The 24,449-nt window shown below is 36.2% G+C and overlaps 1 protein-coding gene across 1 annotated transcript in view; it reads right to left on the bottom strand.

Annotated features, from left to right (window-relative positions):
* The window catches only part of LOC149781478 (uncharacterized), a 430,415-nt gene that overhangs the window by 5,465 nt on the left and 400,501 nt on the right, over nucleotides 1-24,449 (bottom strand). Inside the window, exons 39-42 of the mRNA XM_089934971.1 lie at nucleotides 23,021-23,160; nucleotides 14,286-14,438; nucleotides 8,862-8,960; nucleotides 513-604 (exon numbers count right to left, since the gene is read on the bottom strand). Coding sequence (XP_089791097.1) covers nucleotides 513-604; nucleotides 8,862-8,960; nucleotides 14,286-14,438; nucleotides 23,021-23,160 — 484 coding nt within the window. The remainder of the gene's footprint in view (nucleotides 1-512; nucleotides 605-8,861; nucleotides 8,961-14,285; nucleotides 14,439-23,020; nucleotides 23,161-24,449) is intronic.

The following is a 24,449-nucleotide window of genomic DNA, read 5'->3' as shown; positions in this document are numbered from 1 at the left end:
TGGGGTGGGTGGGGTGTCATGTATGAGCTTACAACAAAGCAGATCCATTTCACATTTAATATAATTTCCCTTTGTTTGGTTACCTGGGTAATCGATCATTAGGATTGATTTTTCCTAAAGTTTTGAAAGCTTTACCTTTACTGAGGTCTTATTTCCAAATTACCTTAATAAAGTGCATCAATGTTGGTAGTAAAATATGCACCATTTTCAATCATGGTGTATGACCAGTAGAGCTAAAACTGGACATGAAGTTAGACCTTCAGTTCCAGAGACCTAGACTGAATACACCATTCATTATGCCATACTTCTATATGTGTCATAAGCTTTCTCCAAGACAAGAAAACGAAGACCTGGCAAATGGATGTATGCATGGACGTAACTTATCACTTAAAAGTGAGTTATGCACAAATAAAATTATCATACTATTGTATAGTGTTAAAATCTTGTTCACAAGATATCCCAGTGCAGCTTAACAAACAGCTACTACACTAACACAGAATTTGATGCAATACCTTGACTTGCCTCTCTCCTCTACACTCCAGGTAGTAACCACCCAATTTAAAAAGGATCTTTGCAGTCTGCTCACTCACGTGAATTCTAAGGGCTGAAAGTATAAAGTTGCAATGCAATAAACAAAATTTTCATCTGTCTTTGACTGTGGACTAGTGGCCAGTTTAAATATAATCTTCAACTCAAGATGACATTAAATGGTCCAGCATTATTATGTGAACTCTAGGTAAGGAATTTACGATCTTCTAAGATGGGATCATGTCATCAGAATGGGAGACATAAAGGAGATGGGCAATAATAGAAGGCAAGTGTTACATAATTACAATTAGGTTACACCCTACTACATTTAAATACAGTAATATATTACCTATTATTGCACTGCTGAATTTGCCAGCCCAGTGTGAGGCTGATGGATTAGGATAAGATATCAAGGTGAACTTGCCCTTGTTAACCTCACCGCAAACAAGTCAACCACTGATTACTACACAGAAAAAGTGTCTCTGTTACTGATGGATTCAGATATGATTCTGTGAGGACTATTTATCTCTGTCTGGACAGGATGTATGTTAGAATATTTCTCCTGCCTGTGAAGTGGCAGATGCTGAGAATAATTTCTTCCAAAGCTGTCAAGGTATGCAATGATGTCTTCTGTGGTTTATGCACCCTTCAATAGAAAAAAAAAAATAGCCTAGATTGTTGATGTGAAGGAAGATTCTTCTGAAGACTATATTTCACACAGGACTATCACCTTGAACTACAGGTGAGCACTACAGCCTGAATTCGAGACATTGGTTTCAAGGAAGGAGTGATGTTCTGGCACATGAATTGGAACTCTGCTAAAAAAAAAAATGGTCCTGATTCTTCCACCAACTCAGATGGTGATGAAATTTAGATCCTACAGGGCTCTGAGTGGACAGATGTCATTCTGAAGTCTCCAGTGTGCTGGAAGCTGCATATGAAACATTCATAGAGGAACTAAGTCAATTGTTAAGTTTTGAGTGCCCAGAAGAGAGAGGCAGAGGTGAGAAGACAATGAAATTCTCTCATCCAGTCTTGCTATAAGAGAAGTATTGGTAAGATTCTTTCAAAAAGAAGCTAGACTGTCCCCTGATGGGGTAAAAAATTATATTCTTTGGAAGGATCATATTTTACTTCTGGTTGAGGAAAAGCCATACATTGGTCATTGTCTCCACTGATAGACCCTTTGGATAGGTCCAAACAGGTATGCTGTGTTGGGACTGGTGGAACCTAATGGGGGTCCTTGAAAGTGGTAGAGGGTCATAAAAGGAAAGCCAGTAACCTGTCTTTATGGTGGAAAGGACTCATGTATATCTCTGTGAGATCCAGCCAAGTATATAAATCAAGGCTCAGTTTGGCACCTAACTGAACTGAGAAGAGGGGACTTTAAAGGAAAGCATCTTCCACAGGGACAACGGCCTCCCTCACAGAAGGACGAGGGGTCTGCAGACTTCCTTCTGTGGCCCCTCTGGCAATTTCATTTATGGGAACGATGGGCAGAAGGATTAATCTTAATTTGATGGTTCATCTGTTTCCCATTCTTAGAATGTTTAGAAGGGGGAGCCAGGGACCTTCCATGAAACAGGCATTTCTTCACCGATCTATCCAGGTCCTCTGCTGTGGCTATGATCAATGTTGCTGATTTGTCAAGTACTGTATAGATCAGCCCCCTCAATAACATGTCTGCACCAAGCCGCTTGACTCTCACAAGACTGTTGCTGTGCTTCAGCAAAACCTTGGCTTTCCCGAGGCAGCATTTCTATGGATGTGAAAAATCTTAGCAGAGAGTACCATTGGCATTGGAAGAACAATTTCAATGTCTTGGGAACCCCTTCCAACAACCTCTGCAAAGCAGACTGAGACAATGATTCCATCAAAAAAGGTATTAGCAATAGTAATAAGTGTACATGCCTTTAGTTCCAATGTCTAAAGAGACTTAATTGGGAGATAGGTGAGGTCACTGGCCAAATCCTCATCTAGTAAATACCCAAGTCCCTGGTGTAGGACTTAAGGGCTCAAGTGAATGAATGGACACTTTAATTGGATTTCAAACCAAGGACCAAATCATTGAAGTGTGAACAGACCAACATTTCAGCTGTGTGGCTGCCTCTGGGCCTTTAGACAACTTCTGAGTTAGCTACTTCACTGAATGAGGGATTAAAAAGGTCTCATTTAGACTGTTCTCCAGTTGAGACTCTCCAAACTGGAGAGGACCATAGCATGTTATGATTTCATGGGGTTTGAATGTCATTTGAACCTCATTTACTGCCTTGTCAAAAACCACACCTACCTCTTTCTGTCACCTGACCTGAAGAAGGGGACAGAAAAAGACCCCAAAAGAGGAAAAGGGTCTGATGTAACTGGTTGTTCTATAACTCATCTGTATCAATCAAAGTAGATACTTCATCATCCTGCCTTTTCTCTTCAGGTGAGACAGGTCTTTTCCAGTTATCTCCTTCCTTGGAGACATGCAACTCAAACACCGTTAATCTCTTCCCGGAGAAACGGGCTGATCATTTCCTCATAATGCATGAAGAGGCAACTGCAGGTCCCCCCTCTTTCCCTCAATAATCCATGGAGCCACAGCAAAGTCATCCATGGTGTCATGGTTGGAAGTAGTGACAAGGCCAACTCCCCACCAGGCAGAAGGAACATGTATCAATCTGAACCTGTCCCTTAAGTAGGATATCAAAATTTGAACCTTGTTCTGCAGAAAGATTGAATGGAAACAGACAAAGCAGGTGGGGTAGGTGTGGATCCATAGCTGCAGACCCTAGAGTACGAAAATACTGAATGCTTATGAAAATAATACTGATTTTCATGAAGAAATACTGATTTTTAAAATTTTACTGCACATGCTACTACACCTCTCCCTCAATAACTCATGCAAACCGGGGTCCACAAACATAACCGCACTATAAAGTGAGGCACGAGTTACTGAGGGACCTAAAAATATTGGGAAAAATCACTTTGACATTGAGAAAACCATGGGGGGATGGAAGCGGCATTATGGAACTAGGCTGTTAATTGATTGAATTTACAATCACATTGATAATTTTTAATTTAAATAACATTTATTTTCAAAATGTCCAACATCTGAAAGATCGTTCCAACTGGTTTTAACAACCATCATGTGTACACGAAAAAATCTGTGTATTACATCACTGCTTTTTATTTTCTTGACGAGTCTGGTTCCCGCAGCGGCGTTTAATGTTAGCTTGCCAAATCGGAGTCCCCAGAGTAGGGAACGAGAATAACTGTTGATACACCGCTAAACAAGTTTCCTTTTTTCAAAAACACGCGACATTTATTTCATGTGACAATCGTCTGAGTCAAAACTCAATTTTTGTATTGTTCAGTTAGAACAATATTGATTTTTCAATTTCATTTGGAAGTAATAAAGAAACTTGTTATCATCCTCGAGGATATCTTTAAGTGCCAGTTCAAGAATTCTCTGAAACTCACTTGCCCACAATGGTCCGTATCTGTGAAATCAAAGTCTTTATTTTATGAAGTATTCATTTCGTTTGGTTGCCTTGTTATCTTTGATCACAGTTATGAAAGAGTCAATTAATTTAAGGAAGTTCATGTAACATGCACAATAACATTTATAAGTGTTCGATTGATCAAATGAAGTGAGTTCACCCAACATACGACCAGGACTGCTAGATTTTAAGTTTGTTGGATTTTCGTTCCTTTTAACTTTTCTTTTATTCCACCTCCTTTATCTGATTCAAAAGACATAACTAATGTGATAATACAAGGGAGGCCAGCTTTTAATTCAGTGCAACAATACAACAAATACTTCCGGAAGTCAGTTACCAAAATACGGTTGGCACTTAATTAAGTTCTCAGAGAAACGCTCGCGGACATAGCTGTTATGGCAGATTGACGCATTTTACGTTTAATTTCAAGCAGTCACATGGCATTTATGATGATCACACTTAAAAGGAACTAAAAGATAGAACTAGAACACAAATTTCAATTGATAACAAATTTATTTAATTTGTTTTTATTAAAGTACTGTCTCCACTTGGCGTAAGTGACATTATCATTGATCAAAATTTCAATACCGTACATATCGTTAATTGTGATGTACTAGGAATATCGTTTGGAAAGAAAATGTAAAAACTGTATGACTTAATTTTAAATTTGATACTTCATAGTGTTGATTAAAATTTCCAGGTCCTATCTACCGTTCTGGACGACAAAAAGAGCGATACATCAAAGTTTCTGTTATCAATTTTGATCGCGATTTTCTTCAACTTCAACAACTAGGGATCAATTTTTTGGGTATTTTCTGGTTTAAAAAATAGGATCCACACCTGACCCTGCGTTATAAGCGTGTTCTCGAGTTATCAGGGCATGATTTATCAAGGGAGTGGTGTACTTACAGTATGTACAACCATCAGTAAAGCCAGACAAAAACTTGGTTAATTATTTAATGTCAAAGATGCATGTGTTGCACTTTCTAAGTAGGTTATCAGATATAGCAGCCTTTTCCACACCTTTTCTTTTCAAACATTATTGATTCCAATGCACCATCTTTCCTTAATAATCTGAATTCTGTGCAATTGTTTACTGAATAAAAATCCTCTCACAATCAGCATTAGAGGGTAGTTATAACAAAAGGTCCTAACATAAAATAACTCAAATTACTGTTTTGTTCTAGCATATAAGTTGCCAGCATTACTAACAAGTGAAAGAGGAAGGTTCATTTCTTAAAGATATTTAGTCAAATGAACTTCCGATTGAATTACATCAAGGTTTTCTCTGGTACTTAAAACATTGTAAGTTCAGGCTGTGCTGTTGATGATGAAACAGCAGGTTGATCTTTATTAGCTTTTCATGCTGTTTTATGTAATGGACACCTAGCTCTATGCCCATATAGTGAAATCACAATTACACAATATACAAAATGCAAAGGTTTCTCATAGTCTCACAAATTTAAATATGATGGTATAATTGTCCATCCATTTTTGTTTTCTTTTCCTTCTTGGAGAAAATTTTGAATCTTCTGCTTTCTATTTTGACATGATGGAGATGAGACACAGTGATAGCAGCACATGCTTTGTGCAAGCCAATGTGGTGTTTAAAGACTGGCATGATAGCCGTGATTTCAAATGAACCAATCATATTTTAGAACTTTACATCCTTATAAATATACAATATATTTTCTCTAAGAATTGATTTGGGTGCTCATTATAAACCGAAAATTGAAGGAAATTTTTAATTTAACTTTTTTGACAAAAACAGATTTTTAACATGAAAACAAACACCCATATTCATGTCCAAAATATTGGACTAATACGGGAAAAACAGGACACTTGGCAGCTATGCCTGTTACTTTCCCTAGACTGGTGGTAAAAACACTGCCCACTGACAAAAGAAAATAGAAGACTGGTGCAACTTGCCATACCTGGCGATCAGCAGCTAATGTTAGTGCCTTGTACACAGTTACTACCACTCTTTGACTGTCACTTGACACAATACCCAATGGCCAGGTGACTGGCAACAGACACTCAGCAACAGTTATTATCTGAAACACTACAGATAATGAGAAACCATTCATATAACTAAATGATGTAAACCTTATCTGAGAGTTTCTGTTCAGGAACTTGACTCTGATAAGTTAAAACTGAGATACCTGTGACTTAAAAACTGGTCTACTTAAGCACGAAGACTGTTTCTTTTGGATCTGTAAGGCAGGATTTGCTACTGGTTGAGGCAACTTCACTCCACCAAGAAGTGCTGAGGATTCCTACTTCAGGAGAGGTGACAATATCCTTCCATGTGTCACTGATTCCAATTTCAATATCGCAGAACGAGAGATGGCAAATTCCCTTATTTGGGAATGAAGGCAATCTTCTGATTGAGAAGCAGGCCCTTTATCCTGGCCCACATTTAATACTTTCAAGAAAACAAACTGTAGCACAAGTAATACACAAAACTGATAGCTGGACTATAGAGATACTTTTGAAGGAGTTTTTTTTTAACAAGCAGGGAACCATTGGGGACTTTGTAACCTCTAAATAACTTTTGTATGCTAGTAACCTGTAGAAAATCCTAAGTATCAAAAAGCATCTCTACATAACTTGCATGGCATGCATGCCAGTTTGGCTGAAATACCCTGAATGGTCTGAGTTGTACTCTGGAAATGGCAATGCTTACAGGCAGGCAGACAGATAGAAGTACAAAGCCACAGCTATATCCCCCTGTATTATATACCGATGCCTTGTGCAAATCAAATATGTAGCAGTAGTTACCTAGTATATTCTGGCCAACAAATATTTAAAAAAACTACAGTAATTAATCAAATCCCTCTGATTTTCCAGTCAATGTATTTTTCTCACAAATCAAGTGAAGATTTCGTCAATAGCTACCAAATATAAACAGCTGACATTTCTCACAACTCATGATTATTCATACGAGTGGTGGTGGGGGGGAGGCAGGGGATTCTGCCCCACCCACCCCATCCCAATTTCACCCTCTAAACATGTTTTGGCCTACATCCATAAAACTTTGTCCCTGCATGTTTCTGTATGTGCCCTTGTGATTATTCACTGTCATATACCTGAAAATTTTATTTAGACAATCCGATTCTCAAGTGGATTAAATTGTGTGATATAAAGTTTTTAACGTGTACATCAGTTCATTAGTAATTTCCCATATTCAGAGCATAAATATCTTTGAGTTCAAAGTTTTCATCAAGATCACACTTCAGATCTTACTTACACTTACCAACTGAAACACATCAACAAATGCATACTGGTTCTTGTGTTACAGTTGAGTTAATTAAGGGGATTAGCATCTTATCAAGGTACTTAAGACCATATTTTACAATCAAAACAGAACAGTAGGTACCATTAATAAATTTGCTTCACATAAGTGTTGACTGCTAATTCCATTAATGTACAGCATGTAGAACCATATCTAGCTGAAGCAGTATGGGTCCATTTGACATTATGTAAATTTGAAGCTATTGCTTTCAAAAGACTATATTTAGTTCTAATAAAAATTATTTAATTTTTCTTTAATGTTTATTAGAAGAAGAAAAAAAGCTACCTCATATTTAGATTTTTGAAGCATTCATGTAGATGTCTGACACAAGGAAACTAATGACTATTGTCTTCAAAAAAAAAGCATTTATTATCAAAAGGTTCTTCTTGTCTTATGAAAAGACTTGTTTCAAGTGAGCATTCATTAATAGTTCTTAATTCTTAAGCGTGAATCACTTGTTTTTGTCATCCTGCATGCAGCAAGACCATTCAAAAACATTGTTATTTGTCTTTGTCATCCTGCATGCAGCAAGACCATTCAAAAACATTGTTATTTGTCTTTGTCATCCTGCATGCAGCAAGACCAGTCAAAAACATTGTTATTTGTCTTTGTCATTCTGCATGCAGCAAGACCATTCAAAAACATTGTTCTTTAAATCTTAGTACAAACACTGCTTGGTATTCAGAATCTTTCTCTATTTACACCATTTTCTCACTACTACAATATTCTCCTGATCTGTTACAATATTGTTTTTTTAATTGAACCTTTTCAAAATCACAATTTTGGCAACTCTTGAACTCTATCTGCTGTCACTGAGTCAAAAAAACTTTTACATTCTTTTCTAAACTAAGAATTTTTCATTCATGTGATGACATATTAAACTTTTGTAATGACTTATTCTTATGTTGCAAATTGTACTACAATTTAATCATGCAGACACAACTTTTATAAAGTAGACAGATTTCCTTCTTTACATAGAAGTGACACAAGATTTCTCAGCCTTTGCCTGGTTCCCTGTTTTATTCAGTGTTCATATCTTTATGTGTGAATCCACAAAGCTATATTTAGCCTATGTTGACCAAGTTATGACACTGACAATTACCTCCAGTCATAATCATCAAAGAGAAAAACTCATCAACTGTGTGAAGCCCAAAACCCAATCACAACATTTCAAGCAAATTTCCTGTAAACATCTGCATTTGTAGATAACGATATCACAGTAGTGGTACATATTATAATGCACTTTAGCCAGCAATTATTTCGATATTATAAACCGAACTACTGGAAAAATAAACTGAAAACGAAAATCATAGTAGTACCTAATGTATGAATAAAATATTGGTTTTGGAAGAGTATTAGATAAAATGTGGTTGCTTGCTGCATCAGAGGGAAGACCACCAATTAAGAGTACTTCTGTACACCAACTCATCAGTACCAAGAAAACTGGCCATGCAGAAGAGGTGGCCAGTGTGTGTGTGTGGCCATGTAAGAGGGGGACCATGTATTCATGAGAAACTTTAGACAGAATTACAAATAAATTACTTTCATCTTACCCATTGAACTAGTTTCCATTCGAGATGCTGTGTTAACTGTATCTCCAAAGAGACAGTATCTTGGCATTTTCAATCCTACAACACCAGCCACACAAGGACCTATAAAACGTCATCAAAAGATAAAAACAAACATCAGAAGAATGGCTGAGTCCTTTGACTAACTATAACAATAACAAATGAATATTTTACAAATATAAAATTAACATAATTTAACTTCAAATGACCTTTACCAGTAATGATTTGACCTTGTATCATTGTGTAACATTTTAGCTCCAGTGAAATATGGCCTCTGAACTCTGGACAGGAGAATTGACAGTGAGATGCATCATGTCCAAGTGTAGAATATCACTTAAGTTTGATGAAACTGCTATCCATACATCCCTTGAGCAGTTAGGTACCTATATATGGTCAGTAATAATTACAGTCCAGTGAGAATAAATGCTGAATCCATTCCTCCAATTTCACAAGCATGAATTCCCCGTGTGTTTTTGGCAAAACAATATAAAGATATATGCTTCTTTCTTCTTCAACTATGCTTTAATTTTTTGCCTATATAAAGTCTAACCAGTGGGTTTCTTGTTATTTAATTCACATTATTCTACCCAAAGATAATATTCTATCTATCAGTCTTGATAAAGAAAACTTCTGTTTTAGCTGTTGTCCCCAAAAAGTTTGATTTCATTTCTGGAATTTTATAAATATTATTGGGAATACTGAATTTTCAATTTCAAAAATCAGAATAATTCTATAACATCCATAATGGTTGGCATCTCTTTGTAAGAGATATATTATGAACCATCTCTGACATCCGTCAGCAATATGATTTCAAATTACCCACTGTGGCAGCCATACTGGATGTAAGATCTACTCCATTTTCATTTAGGATAAACAATAACAATACACCATTAGAAGACTTTTGTTGAAAATCCCATGCCAATATGATCATCCACTCAACAGAATGTGTGACGAAAGTTTCAATATGTTCATTATGGCAGCATTAAGGATGTCTGTGGGGCACCATTTTCATTGAGGACCAACTAGATAACATAACTCTAATGGTCATAACTCCGTCAATATGACTTTCCATTAAGAAGAAGTATCCATGACAAGATTTTCAAAATGACTGCCATGGTGACCATAGTAGATGTCAGATTTGTAACTACTGGCATTTACTACCAACCAGAAACCATTACAAATCTTCTACTAAAACCCAATCTTGCAAGGACTTTTCCATCTTAGAGGAATAGTAATAAGATTTTCAAGATGGCTGCTATTGTGGAGATATTGAATTTCAGATTGGCACAAGTTTTAATTAAGATCAACTAGATACCATGAGAAGTCTTCAGGTGAAACCACATGCTCTGATGCAATATTCCTCTTACGAGTAGCAACAACAACATCCACTAAGGAAATGTAGCAATAACAAGAATTTTAATATGGCTACTGAGTGGAAATATTAGATATCAGATCAAATCAGCACCATTTTCAACTAGACATCATTTAGTGAAAGCACCATATGACCATATATTCAGGTGGAGAAATGACAACATATTTACCATACAGGTTGTGACACTATTTGTTGGGACACCATCAATTAATTTTGAAGGTAATATTTTTGTGCACTGTATGTTCTGAAACGCATTGTTTATCTAGTCATAAGTTATGGGACACCTTTTAGATCATTCGAAAATTACATATCGGAAAATACACTCGAACTGAAGTTTTATTTTAAAAAATTCAAAACTGTGTACTTGAGATAAAACACAACCCTTCTATTGCACACATACAATTCATTCTTTTGATGCATGAGTATTTTTCTCCTAGCTTTTTCTTGCCTTGAGAAATTATTGTTAGAGGCAACATATTTCCTAAAGCGAAAACTGCAATAACTAAAGTAATATTTTATCAAATCTGCACCAGTTGTGCTAATTCTCACACTTTAACCCAATCTTATTTGTCAGTCCATCCAGGACTGAGATCAAACTACACCTGGATTTCATCCATGTTAATGATCATAATGTCTGTGAAATCATCTTCTCTTCTGGCCTTCACAAATTCATCAGAAGATTTTATTTATTCCAAATCTTCTGGGCAATGCTGGTGTCATCGATGTCCATGCATGAAGCACTATAGTGTGACACTTTTAAAATTGATCCGTTGTTTCAATTTATTTTTGAAACTCCAATGAATACTGTTGAAAAGGAACAAAAGTTAGCTTCCATACCTTGGCAGACTTAGTATATATTACCACCCACCCCCCAAAAGACCCCCAAGAAACAGCACATTTAAAAGAATCCAAAGTTGGCATTTGAGGTTGGCTTGCTTTGTAATAAAATAACCGTTGTATTGATAACCTCTTTAATTAAAATCAGCTTCAAAGTATTCAAAGTCAGCTTCCAAGGTCGGCTTGCTTTGTAATAAAAACAACCCGTGTCTTTGATGTCCAATAAGTTTACTGCTCGCTGCCAGCTGTGTTTATTCACCACCAGGTTTTCAATTTGCTTGGCATCTATAGTTATAATTAATACAAACAGGCATTGATGTCTGCGGGTAAATATTATACACAGCAATAACTTGCTGTAGTAACACTTTTTGTAACCCATGCTAGTGAAAAGATTGTCATTTGCACTCATGAGAATGTGTTTTCAAATAATGATTTTTATTTGCAAGATACTGTCACATAGTTGTCCTGGATGTAATTCAATCTTGGTTATTTTGCACCTAATACTGAGTCATGCATGAATGTGAATTGTCTTCAAGCAATCAATTGTTTTTTTCCCTCTCATCTGCAATTTTGTTGGATCCAGTTTTTGATTGGATAACAATCTGATTAAAATCAGATCACCGCTGTTATACATGAAGATCTGACAGTGACCACTTAGGGGTCATATTCTGGTGCCCTATGTTATTGTTGTTTTTGTTGTTGGGTTTAATGCCATTTTTCAGCACACAATAGGCTATACATGACGGCCAGTATTAATGGTGGAGGAAGAACCCAAGAAAACCCCAGAAAGAACCACCGACCCACGAGAAGCTACTGGCAAGCTTTCTCACATACCCACTTTGGCCGAATTTGAGACTTGAACCCACGCAGACAGAGGTAAGATGGCAGTGATTCATAACGGAGAGCGCTTTAGACCACTCGGGGCCCCCACCTATGTTATTACCATAATTGCTAATTTTATCAACCAATCAGATGAAATCTAATAGCACTGCATTTGGAGACAGAGTACCGTGGATGAAGAGCATGAATGTGTACCGAATGATTTGATTCACTTTCATATTTTTTAAATCTGCATTTTCATTGGTTAATTCAAAGGTCAACAGAACATGACCCTTAAGCGGTTGTCATCAGATTGACACGTAGAACAGCAGAGATCTGATTTTAATCAGACGGTTGGATAACATATTCAAACCTTTGAGAATAACCAAACATGCAGGTGGGTTTTTTTTAAATAGCAAATTCAACACAAATTTATTTCGTTTCTTAAGCTTTGGGACATAAGACCTCGATGAAAAAACTTTCACTGTAAGTGCTGGGACAAAAAAAAATATTTTATTGTGTCCCAGTATATACGGTAAATAAGATAGCAAGATTTTCAAGATGGCTACTGTGGTGACTATATTGGATGTCCACACAGCATCATTTTTCTTTAGGACCAACAAGTCCAAGACAGACATAATAAAACATCTTCCTGTAAAAAAACCATGTCAATATAACTTTCTATTCAGGAGGAATAGTGGTAATCAAACTTTCTAGATGGGCACCATAGCTATCCTTTAGGACAAACAGGACATAAAATTTGTTTTTAGTGACAACCCTATGTTGATGTAACCATCCATTCAGGAGGAGTAGCTATAAAAAGTTTTTCAAGACATAATAGATGCACCATTTCTTTTAGGACCAACTGGACCTTGGGATGAATGTGTATTTCAAGTTTCAAGGGAATCTTCGAAGTACTTAGAAGACTAGCAACAACAAACCTGTGCTTACTTACAGATTGATGTACAATGCACAACTGGTCGTCCCATAAGCTCATTTGGTCCAAAACCAGGAGAGCTAAAATTGTGTTTCTGGAGCTAAATGGATTATAATTTATGATGGCAATGGTAGCTACAGCACACAATATTAGGTTTAATCCTGGGTTTGAACCTCTAATCAGGCCAAGCATATTTTTCCCTTGTGACATTTGGTGCAGCAACATTTTTCTTCAACACACAGACACTAAAGAGAGAGGCTTTCTAGGGGGCACTGAGAACAGTTACTGTCTTTGAAACGTAAAGGAATAAGTAGCAGAAATGTCAGAAGAATCAGCCAGGGTGCAACATTGGGTAACACAGATATCAGACCAGGTGACTAGTGCTGGAGAAGTTCCAATTTCAAGCTCCTGGTCCAAATGCATTATTTCCCACCATGCCACTTCAACTGGAGCCTACATTGCAAGTTTACTGGGCATCATTAATCTCAAAGTTAGTCAAGCTGACAAATGGATGAACATCTATATGAAAATCCCCAAGCCACTGTATAAGAATGAGATCCTAATAAAGGCCAAACATATGAGAGAAAAAAAAAGAAGAAAAAAAATTACAAATTTTAATCAGTATACTTCAGACTTCAGAACAAGTGTTCACACTTGAAAACAATATCTAGTTTAATTTGCTGATTAGCATGCCAAGATTAAAAAGGTTGGCTTATTTGAGAGGCCTGTGATGAAAATAAGGAATCAAAATCTTAACTTGGCTATTGTTGCTAGCACATGAACCAAAACTTCACCAGCCTTTAAAGACAAGTTATATAAATACTGAATGACCCCTGACCCTAACTAAATGGGAAGAATTCATATTTCTGATGAGAGATTTACTTTTTTCACTGGATATTAAAAAATAAGATTTCAAAGAATATATGTAATAATACTGTCACAAAACGCAACCCTCATTTCTCATCATCATCAGTCTCATGACCTAGTGTGGTCGTCGAGGCACTGTGCTGCTGAACATCTGACCAGCTCATTTCTACTGTGACTAAATCACTGCTTTCACCATCCAGCTAATGAACTTGTTTCAATCATGTCTCTCTCATCATGACAATTTTCTCACTTTCAACTTTGACATGATTACACTTGTGACTTACAATGTGACTGGAGTACAGTAAATGCCACTGAGACAGAAAATGTTTACACATTAATTCACATGATATTCCTTTACCTAAACAATGTCTTCCTCATCAAACAAATGTTTCATTTGCACAGTGTAGAACAGTCACTGTTAATATGCTCCAGCGACAACTTAAAGCAGAAAAAACTTTTTGTTGACAGCAGAAAGCAGGAGACCATTGTATACATGACATTTATACAGGAAATTGTCAGATGAAATTAAAATGGTGATTGCTATATGAAGTTACCATAGGGACAGGTTTGACTATACCTGAATGCATTCCAACACGAAGTTGCAAGATCTCCTCTGGCATGTGGCGGATCTTGAAGTTATACATTGATGAAAGCAAATCCAATGACATGGTAGCAATTTCGCCTGCATGCAACTCTCCATTTTTAATAGGCAGTCCACTGACGACCATATCTACAAAGAAAAATGACCATACCAGAAAAGAGAAACCTTTACCAACCCAAATTTATAATACAGTATAACCTGTTTTGAGATACCACATCTTCTGCCAAGAATAACATGATCGCTCAAGACAGGTGGTCTCTTATTGGAGGTTATTTCTCTACAGCATAAATTATGTTGTGTACTGATTAAGACAGGTTTGACTTAAGACTCTGTTAAACAGACACTAAAAGATCATACATGTTAAGCTACTGGTGACTTAAAGAGTTATCACTCATGCTCATGATAAGAATTAGGTGTTGCTGTGGATGGGGTAGGGGTAGATTTCCAAGGAAACTAATTTGCCAATTGTCTTTTATCAAAATTAAGATTACCCTGGTTGGTAAATCTCATTGTGTAAACTTTATTTTGCTGCTAATGCCATGGAATAATTTGTTTCTCAAGTGTCCACCTTGACCATGGTTTCGTTAAACTTTGCAACTTTTCTTATCTAATTGAGGTATTCAAGTTTTAATTGTTTCTCTGATTTAACATTGAAGATTATGACTACAAATGGATAACACCTTAGCTTCTTAAAGTGCTTTATGCAAGTTGCAAAACTTGTACAATCTATGTAAAAGCAACAAAATTAAAAATTAGAAAGAAATTTCTATATTTTTAGATATGCAGAATTGTCTACTTTATGTTCAACACATAATTTCAAGATGACTCCACTTTAATAAACTTCTCATTTTTGGTGAATAGTAAAAAGGTTTGAGTATGCAGTTGAACACAAAAATCACCAATTGCAATATGGATGGATTACAAAATCAAGAAGTGTCATTAAAATCCAACAATCTATTATTTTTATGGGTTACCAATCTTCCGATATTTTTTGGTTCCTTTGAGCCATAGAATGACACATTTAATTACCAATGTATAAAATACTGGTAGCAACAGATCTGAGAAAATGACCTAACTGCTAAATCAAAGAAAAAAACCCTGATTTAAATGCACATCTAAGCATAAATCAATAAACCATAAATATAAGTCACAGTGACCTACCTAGTTTTACTGATGGCTGAAGAAGTCCCTATGACACAATTAAATAACCAAGGTATGTGATTCCACAGGTGCAGGTAATAGTTCCTGAGAAACTGAGCTAAATGCAAAGGTTTAAAAAAAATCACTGGATCAAGAAATATAGGAAACAGTCAATTAACTTTTACTGAAATATGTATTACTTAACATGATGACATCCAGTTTCTGAGAAAATAACCTAAATGCATACTAATATAAATCACAGAACAATGAAAGATATGTCTGATATTTACTTTTCACTAATGGCTATATTTCTTCTCATGAACAAATACATATGCGACTCCAAAGGAAACAATGCTTGAGAATATGACCTAAACACAAAGGACTTTCAAAATCAATGAGCCATGAGGAAATATTTAGAGATATCTGTAAAACTTGGTCCAGGAGACCCTGTCGAGGACAATGGAGCATACAGCGACAGAAAAGATTGGTCAGGTCAGAACAGATCAGTAGATTTCTAAACTGTAGTGAGGAGTTTTACCTCAAAAGAAAGAGGATTTTCACTGCTCACATTAACTTGCTGCCATTCATTCTCTCCTTATAAAATCACATCTGAAGAAGACTCTGCGAACATGGATTTCAGAGATGGCATAATTGTTGTTGTAGTTAATATGCTTGTACGAGCATGATATCATTCTTATCACTGTGTTTTAAAATCAGGAAGGGCAGAATGCATATTCTTGTCCCTTTGAACTATGCAACCAATGATATTTCCATCCATCAATCAATTTCTGTTATATTTTGGTTGCTTGGATTTTGGTGTGTTGGCATTGTGATACAGTCCTGTCCAAATTACTTTTGTTCATACATAGTATAGACTAATCCAGCTTGACAACTTTAAGCACCAAAGCAGAATGTACCTTGTGGCTAAAATCAAGTAACATTTATTGTTTTAAGCTGATTGAGCTCATTAGTAACCCAACTTAATCAATTAATGTCTGAATAACCCTTTTGCTGGCAGATCAAAGAGTGAAATTAGCAACTGCATTCTGTTGCCAGTTGAGTCACATGATTACTAGTAGTGTTACCGCAAATATACTATGGTGGAACCAAACTGTGGGAAATTTTTAACAAAAAAAAAAATTTAAGAATAATTTGTGTACATCATGGGAGATTTCAGTGAGCAAAAATATGAGGGGTGAGAGACACCCTTAATCTTGAGAAAAAAATCCTCCAGTTCCAAAGAAACACAAAAACTATAGCGAGTACAACAACATATGTAAAAAGTAGCAGTGCCTTTGGTTCAATCGATCGATTATTTTTTGTGTACTTGTCAAGAATCTCATCTGCCTTACAGACAGAAAAGTGCTATAGTTGTAAAAGACTCTTTTTGGTTGATTGCATATGCCTGCCATCTATCTTGGAATGAGATGAAGGGAATTGATAAAATCATACCTAAGTGTGGAATTTTGGTAACCATGTGCAGGCACCAATGACCACCTATTTAGTTATGATTGGATCTGCAAGTGAAAGACACAATCCCAACCCTAAATGCTTCTGCAGATTGAAATTGAGCTGATAAAAGTAACATGGTAACTATTTTTTCGTACTGATTCTCTCTGGACAACAATTTCCCAGTTTATCATAACAAAAATACTGTCAGTAACTATCTGGCAGGAAAAAAAATAGCTGTTCACAAATAAATAAAAAAATTAAATGACAGTTGTATTTTATAGACGTTAACAGACATGCTATTGAACTTTAGCAAAAACTTTGTTCATTTCAAATTCTAAGTCACACAGTTCAATAAGGCATAGAATTTACCTATGTGTGAGTGTGCATGCTATGGATTTGACACCAGCCTGACCAGCCCTAACATTAACCTCTTAACAGTGAGCACCTAGCGAGGTAGCTGTATGTACCATTTCTGGGTCTTTGGTATGGCTGGGGTTCAAGCTCCTGGGTCCAAGGTGGACACTCTAACCACTAGGCCACCAGAGTGGTCAAATTTACTAACTGATAATGAAACTGACATGTTCTTCTTAATAGGTCTGATATAGGAAGTTGACATAGAACAGGGACAATTTGTTTCAAACACTTTACTAGGCTTAATAAATATGGTATAGCCAGAGCTATTTTGAACTTGAAAAACATCAACAAATTCACTGAAAAACATAGGTCAAAATGGAATGCTAAAATCTTCCATTAACCTCATGGTTTCTTTCCACTGATTTTAAAAGGTGTTTATTATTCTGGTAAGATCTGACCTAAATATAGAAAATACCTATCAATCACTTGGAAAGGATGCAAATTTGTTTTAAGTTATGTACCAAAAATGTTCAAAAAATTACTAAAGTCTGTATTTTCTACTCTTAGTAAAAAAAACTAGACACAACAATACTGCATACATTGATGACAACTTTCTGCAAAGTGGTACCATCTTAGACTACCAATAATCTTCAGGATATTGTCGCTCTTTGGGTCAATTAGGCCTTACAAATCATACAGTCAAGTCAGTTCTTTATCCAACACAATGCATTCACTTTGTTCTTCACAGGATATATCAGTCAGATTAATGCCTGAAAGTTTCCCACTCTAAGCATCAGATTACCAGAAATCTTCCCAGACAGAAATGTATAACTTTTAGGGATTTGCTGGGATTATTTGGCCAAATGGTTGCCACTGAACGAGATGTTTTATATGCTGCTCTCTGTTACAAAGCTCCTGAAATTTGGACAATCAGTTGAGACAGGCAACTGTGAACTTTGATCAAACCATTACACCTTCCAGTTTGCACAAACTGAGAAAGACAATTGAGACAGGCCAATGGGAACTTTGATCAAACCATTACACTTTCCAATTCCAAGCTGAGCAATGTTGCACTGGTGGCCGGACAATGTGCATGCAAACTTTGCTCTTGTGCCCCCAACACTTGTTCTCTGCAGTACATGAGAGCTCTGCCTATGGGTGGGGTGGTTAGTGTAGTTAGTTTGATGATAATTCCATTCCACCTTTAATAACTTGGGGATTACAGGACAGTCCTTAATTTAGAGATAACCTACCTTTTTTCTTTTATGATCAAAACATCGATGCCATTTTCTGCTAAAAAATAACATGTGACCTATATGTCATCTGCTGTAATCCCTCAGGTATCAAAGGTGCAAAGGAATTATCATGAAATCACAGGTACAAATCTTGTTTGATTTCTTAAATTAAGCAACCAGTCCAGATATGTATATACTTGCAACATTCTTCTCATAGTAAAATGAAGCATTGATATTAATAAATGAATAAAAAAAAGCAATTTAATGAGCTGAAGTCTTGATTAAATACAATCACTGAAGATCAAAACTCATCTACATTGATTTCATTATCTTGTTTGACAATGGAAACTGTTTCCCAAGACTGAAATAAGATACTCTGCCTGCAAATACACAACTGGCTGCAGTGGTCCAAATCAAAAGTTTGCTTTAAATTCACCAACCGAGTATTCGAAGGACAAAATGTTTGACCACATGGAGTAAACTCGTGTCCATTCTCACAGAGGTGGTTCAATATCAATTATAAACTATGTTTCCCTGAAAATATTCTATTCCGATAAATATTCAAACTAGTAATACAAGACAATATTAGAAGAAAAAAAAACATAAATGATATAAACTGTCTGAAAATGAAAATTTTCATGTCATCCTTCTATACTGTTGAATAAAGTAAACAAAAAGAAAACATGTATAACAGAGTACTGCTATGGAAACATATGCCTGCCCCAAATTTAACAATCCTCTATGATGATAACTGTCAGAATGGACACAATGTTTGCCCTGTTAACCCCCAAATTTATAGGCTACTTCCTTACCCTCAGTGGAAGCCATACACAAAACTTGGGCCAGATCTGTGATTTAGGCCTCATGTTATTTATTGTGCTGACTGCGTTTTTTCCTTTTTGTCAATGACCTTTGACCTTTCGATCCCAAATCAATAGCTTAATTTCTTACCCCTTGAGCAAAGCAACCACAAAATATTGTCAAATTATGTCATGTAGGACTAATGTTATTCTGCAGAAACCATTTTTAAAAATTCAATAACAGTGACTTTGATTTTTGACCCTTTATCTCGAAAATCAATACATTTCTTCCTTAAACCAAGTGCATATCATTTTCAAAGTTTGATAACTGTAGCTGATGGAGAACTTTAGTTATTCTTCTGAAACCATTTTTCTTCTTTATTTTCAAGTGATCTTGATCTTCGGCCTTTTAAGCCTAAAATCATTACAGAGTTCTTCCTTATCTCAAGTGCAAGCATCCACATATATTGGTATATGATAGAGAACTGGAACTGCTTTTCTTCTTTCAGTCACAGTCATCACTACCCTTGACCCACAAAACGACAGGGTTCCACCTTACCCTAAGCGCAAGTTATCCACAAAGTCTGGAAACTGTCGATGGTACACAACTGAAGTTATTGTGTGGAAAACTATTTTATAACATCAATGAGTAAGCAGCCAATATCTTAACATTATACCAAGCCTTATGGTGGTCACATAGAAACTGTCTCCTTATATCTAGTGTATCTACTCTAGTAACTGGTACACATAGTTTTTAAATTTAAAAAAATTTATAGCCTCCCAGGTTACATGAAATAGCACTTAATAATTCTCTAGAGGTTCTGAAATTATTATTTCACCCGAATATTATTCTTTACTATATGGTTACCCCATTATTTATTATTACTCCAACTCCACTGTAAGTACATGCTAAATGTTTTTTAAAAAATCATTTTAGTGAATTTTAACAATTTTCCATGAATATTTAAATAAAAAGTCCCTCTTGTTTTGCAAACATGTACTCACTTGTATATTTTACATGATACTATCATGGTATCTATCACATCAAAGACAATTATTATCAAGTGTATTGAGATACAACCTGGCTGATAATACCCGGTCCTACTTTCTACTGTATTTAACCATAGTATACCACTTCTTGTGGGATGGGTGACATCCCTGATGATTGGTAAATGGGTATGATCCAACCCTCTACAAAAACAAGGGTAGTGGGTGGGACTGCAGCAATCACTACAGCATTACCATGATAGCTGTGCCATGAAACATTTTTGCCACCCTTTCTAATCAGAGTGGTGGACAATTTATGGGAAGTGTGCAGAAAATAAAACAGCTTTACATGGGATGATCAATTACAATGAGATCAACCCACAAAAAATTCAATCAACCACTCTGGAAATGTTGACCTCAAAGCTGTTTTGAATCAGGCAACTATGTCACACTCTGGCTTCTTTTCAAGAGTGCTGGACTCCCTGACAAAGTCAATAACCTATTGAAAGCTCTTTGTACTGCTTCCATCAGCTGCATCTGAGTCGATGGTGAATACCTGCAATGATTCCATATTATCAGCATCCTTCAATGGGGATGCATCATTGTCCAGAATGTTTTCCTGACTCCAATGGGAAGGATGCTGGAATGAATGGAATGGAAGGGACAACTGGGTACAACCAATGGTGAACTAAGACCAAACTCCAAATGACCAGTACACAAGACAAAAATATGCAGGGACACAAAGTTAAGGTACTGGACACATTTACCTATCTCGGCTACTTATTCCATAGCTCAGGCAGTAGTGAACCTGAGATTAGATGCTGCATGGAAAATTGCTTGTAGCTGCATGAAAGTCATGGAAATGTCTGTTAGTCAAAGATCAGATTTGGTACAATAACATAGCTGTATAATGAATAAATCCTACCAGTCCTGATGTATGGTGCAGACACATGGATGCTTACAGTGGTGACAATCAAAAAGTTTACTACTTCTGACCAATAGTGCCTTTGCAGGATCCTTTATATCACATGCACCCAACATATCACAAATGCTGACATAAGAGACAAAATGATGCAACCACCAATCACAGAATAAAATCAGGTCTAGATGCTTACAGCTCTTTTTCCGCATTACCAGCTGAGCTCACACACACCCTCTCCCTGGTATGGATCATAACTGTGCACTTGAAGCTACAACTGGCAAACCAGTGTGTGAGTAGAAACAACTCACTTGGAAGACTAAGGAGCACTGGGCTCTGAATGGTGGAGCAGGACCATAAGGCTTCACCCTCAGAATGCACACAGGATGGCAAAGAGACAAGAACACATCCACTGGTGCCAACTTTTATACACTGCAATGTTGCCTGCAGCAAATTAATGATAATGGTAATGACTTGCTGGGCAGAGTACTATGTCTGAATCATCTAATTCCAATTTAAAATGATAATGTAATTCTGTCTCTTGGTTTAAGATAATTCAGCCAATTTATTTTATTCACACAAACTTGTGCATTCATCCTGAGCATATGTCAAAGGATCCTTAGGTTGCAATGTATGAAAATTACTACACGGATAATGAGCTTTTAAGCACACATGACATGAAAGCAGGATTTGTATCTTTTAACCCTTTACCTCATAGAGCCTGTCCGTGTGGGTTTGAGTCTCGGGTTCAGCCAATGTGGGTAAGTGAGAAAGCCATTTTTCCACACAAGATAGACTATACATGGAAGCCAGTGTAAATGGTGGAGGAAGAACCTAGAAAACCCCGGGAAAGAACCACCGAACCACAAGAAGCTACTGACAAGCTTTATCACAAACCCACATTAGCTGATTCCGAGATTCAAATCCATGCAGACAAGTGAGATGGCAATGATCCGTAATGGTGAGCACTTTACACCACTTGGCCACTTGGGGTCCCTGTGATTCTAATAGTGAAAGCTCAAGTACTGAGTGAAATCCACTGCATCCATTTTGGCGAATGGAGAATACAACCTACTTACTTTAAAATGCAGATTTTGACCAGATCTTGAACAGTGACCACGTGATCGGACATATTGGTGATTCACACCAATGAATGTAGTATCTAATAGGGGGTTTTTCTCGAAGGTGGTGTTTCGAAAACCTGCTCAAAATGGCTGATATTTACAGCATGTGTCGAACGGAACTTCCATGAGAATGGAGTAGAAGTGTCCAAAGGTGCGTGCATGAGGTAAAGGGTTCATGTCAGGCTTGTAAATAAAGTGGAAAATGTGGGAACAGAATTTTGTTAAGAGTCCAAATTTTCATGGACAAAATATATACATGAATAAAGTCCCTTCTGTGCATGTGACTGCAAGAAAGACATTTGCTTTCTGTACATTTTTCAGCCTAATGTGTGCATTATGGGCAAAAGTTCATTTCAGGAAAAGTTTATACGGTTTTAAGTTAGAAAGGTTCCCAAAAAGTGTCTGAAACATCCTGATGACCTGATCATTTTGATATATAATAATTATCAGAAAGGGGAAAAGATCTTCCTGAAAGATTTCACTACATGGCCATATTCTTTTGATTCAAAAAATTATCTTGCAAGCAAACAAATAATTGCTTCTGCATCAATCAAACTGCAGGACTTTTTTCACAATGGTTCATTCAATGTGGCTAGTTTGTCATGAATAATGGGATTTCTGCACTCTTAGAAGCAACACTGGCATATTCAATAGGTCAAATGCCAAACAAGTTTTTACAACATTCAATTCAATGACTTACAGGCATCACCAATGGTCTCCACTTTGTATACGTCATAACTGTCCAGGATGGCATCAAAAGTGGAGTATAGGTCATTCAGAAGATCTACAACTTGAAGCGGATTGCTGGCTGCAGCAATTTTTGTGAAGCCCACAACATCACTAAAATAGGTAAAATATCAAAGACATAAAAATGTTCCATAAAGGAAGACATGTGTTGTAGAATATTGTTCTTAGTCAAAACTGTAGCTTCTATGCAACTACAACAGTGTACAGGGAAAAGAAACAAGTAGCTCACATGAATGCTTAAACAATAAGATCAAAAAAATTATGACTACATACCTCAATATCCCCAGCAGCTTTTGAGAATTTTGTTCTTCCTAATCATGCATAGTTTAATGAGGGATATTTCAAATGTGATATAGCAAATGAAAAAAAGCCCTACTAGCATTAAACTACAAAAGCCCGGTTAACGACTATAAAATTTTAGCAAATAATATGACAGTAAAGTACAGACAAATTTAAATCACCCCTTTGATTGTACTCTTGTACAGTTCATAATGTACTATACTTTTGTACTGCCAATAAACAAATCACACCATATCCACATAAAAAATATTTCTGAAAATTATGGAAATTTAATGATGATTACAGCTAATTCATCTCTCTTTAAACTTTGGATTTACAAATGTCTCTTATAGGTCTACCTGATATTATTTTGAAAATTATTAGATGTGTATATATAGCATTCAAGACTTTAAAAAATACTGGGGGGAATTATAAGAATTTTAAATAGGAAATTACAAAGATAAAAGGATAATGACATGCAAATATTACCAAGTGAACACCAAATTTTTAATGACCTGAAGATGGAAATTAGATAGTATTAATAACACTAAAGCAAAGAAATGCAGTAAAAATTGTCTTCAGACTTCACCCATTCTGTCAGCAACAAGCATTTTCTCAAGAAAGGTGGTCTCTCATAACTGGTTTGTGAAATGAACTAGTTTCCATGGTCAAAATTAAACATTTTTAAGGAAAATGACTAACAATCACTTTACATATCTTGTATTTTTTGCTCTTAATTCTTGTTAAAATACTGCATGCATTCATCCAAAAAAAATTACATACTGAAATATAAATCCTTGTTAACACATTAACTCCTGGTGACAAGTTAACGTGGCAAGAGATAGTAGCCTACTGCCGAGCCCTGTAGCATCATGGTCATGCATGATACACTAAAGTGGTTTGTATTATAGAAAGGTAGACAGATGTAGCTCTAAAATGATACCAAAAATCTGGAATTTCTAGTTGCACTACAAAATACTGAGGGAAAAACCTCATTTTTTGGTCCTGATTTTTCTTCTACCCAAAACTGGCCCGTGGTCAGAATCCAATTTTATGTCCGGATTTTAGACTTTTTGGTCTCAGATGTAAGGCAAACCGGTATG

Source organism: Sinohyriopsis cumingii, chromosome 15, assembly GCF_028554795.1.
Source record: "Sinohyriopsis cumingii isolate HCF-2022 chromosome 15, ASM2855479v2, whole genome shotgun sequence".
NCBI classification, from domain to species: domain Eukaryota; kingdom Metazoa; phylum Mollusca; class Bivalvia; order Unionida; family Unionidae; genus Sinohyriopsis; species Sinohyriopsis cumingii.
This window is presented reverse-complemented; position numbering and strand designations above follow the sequence as displayed.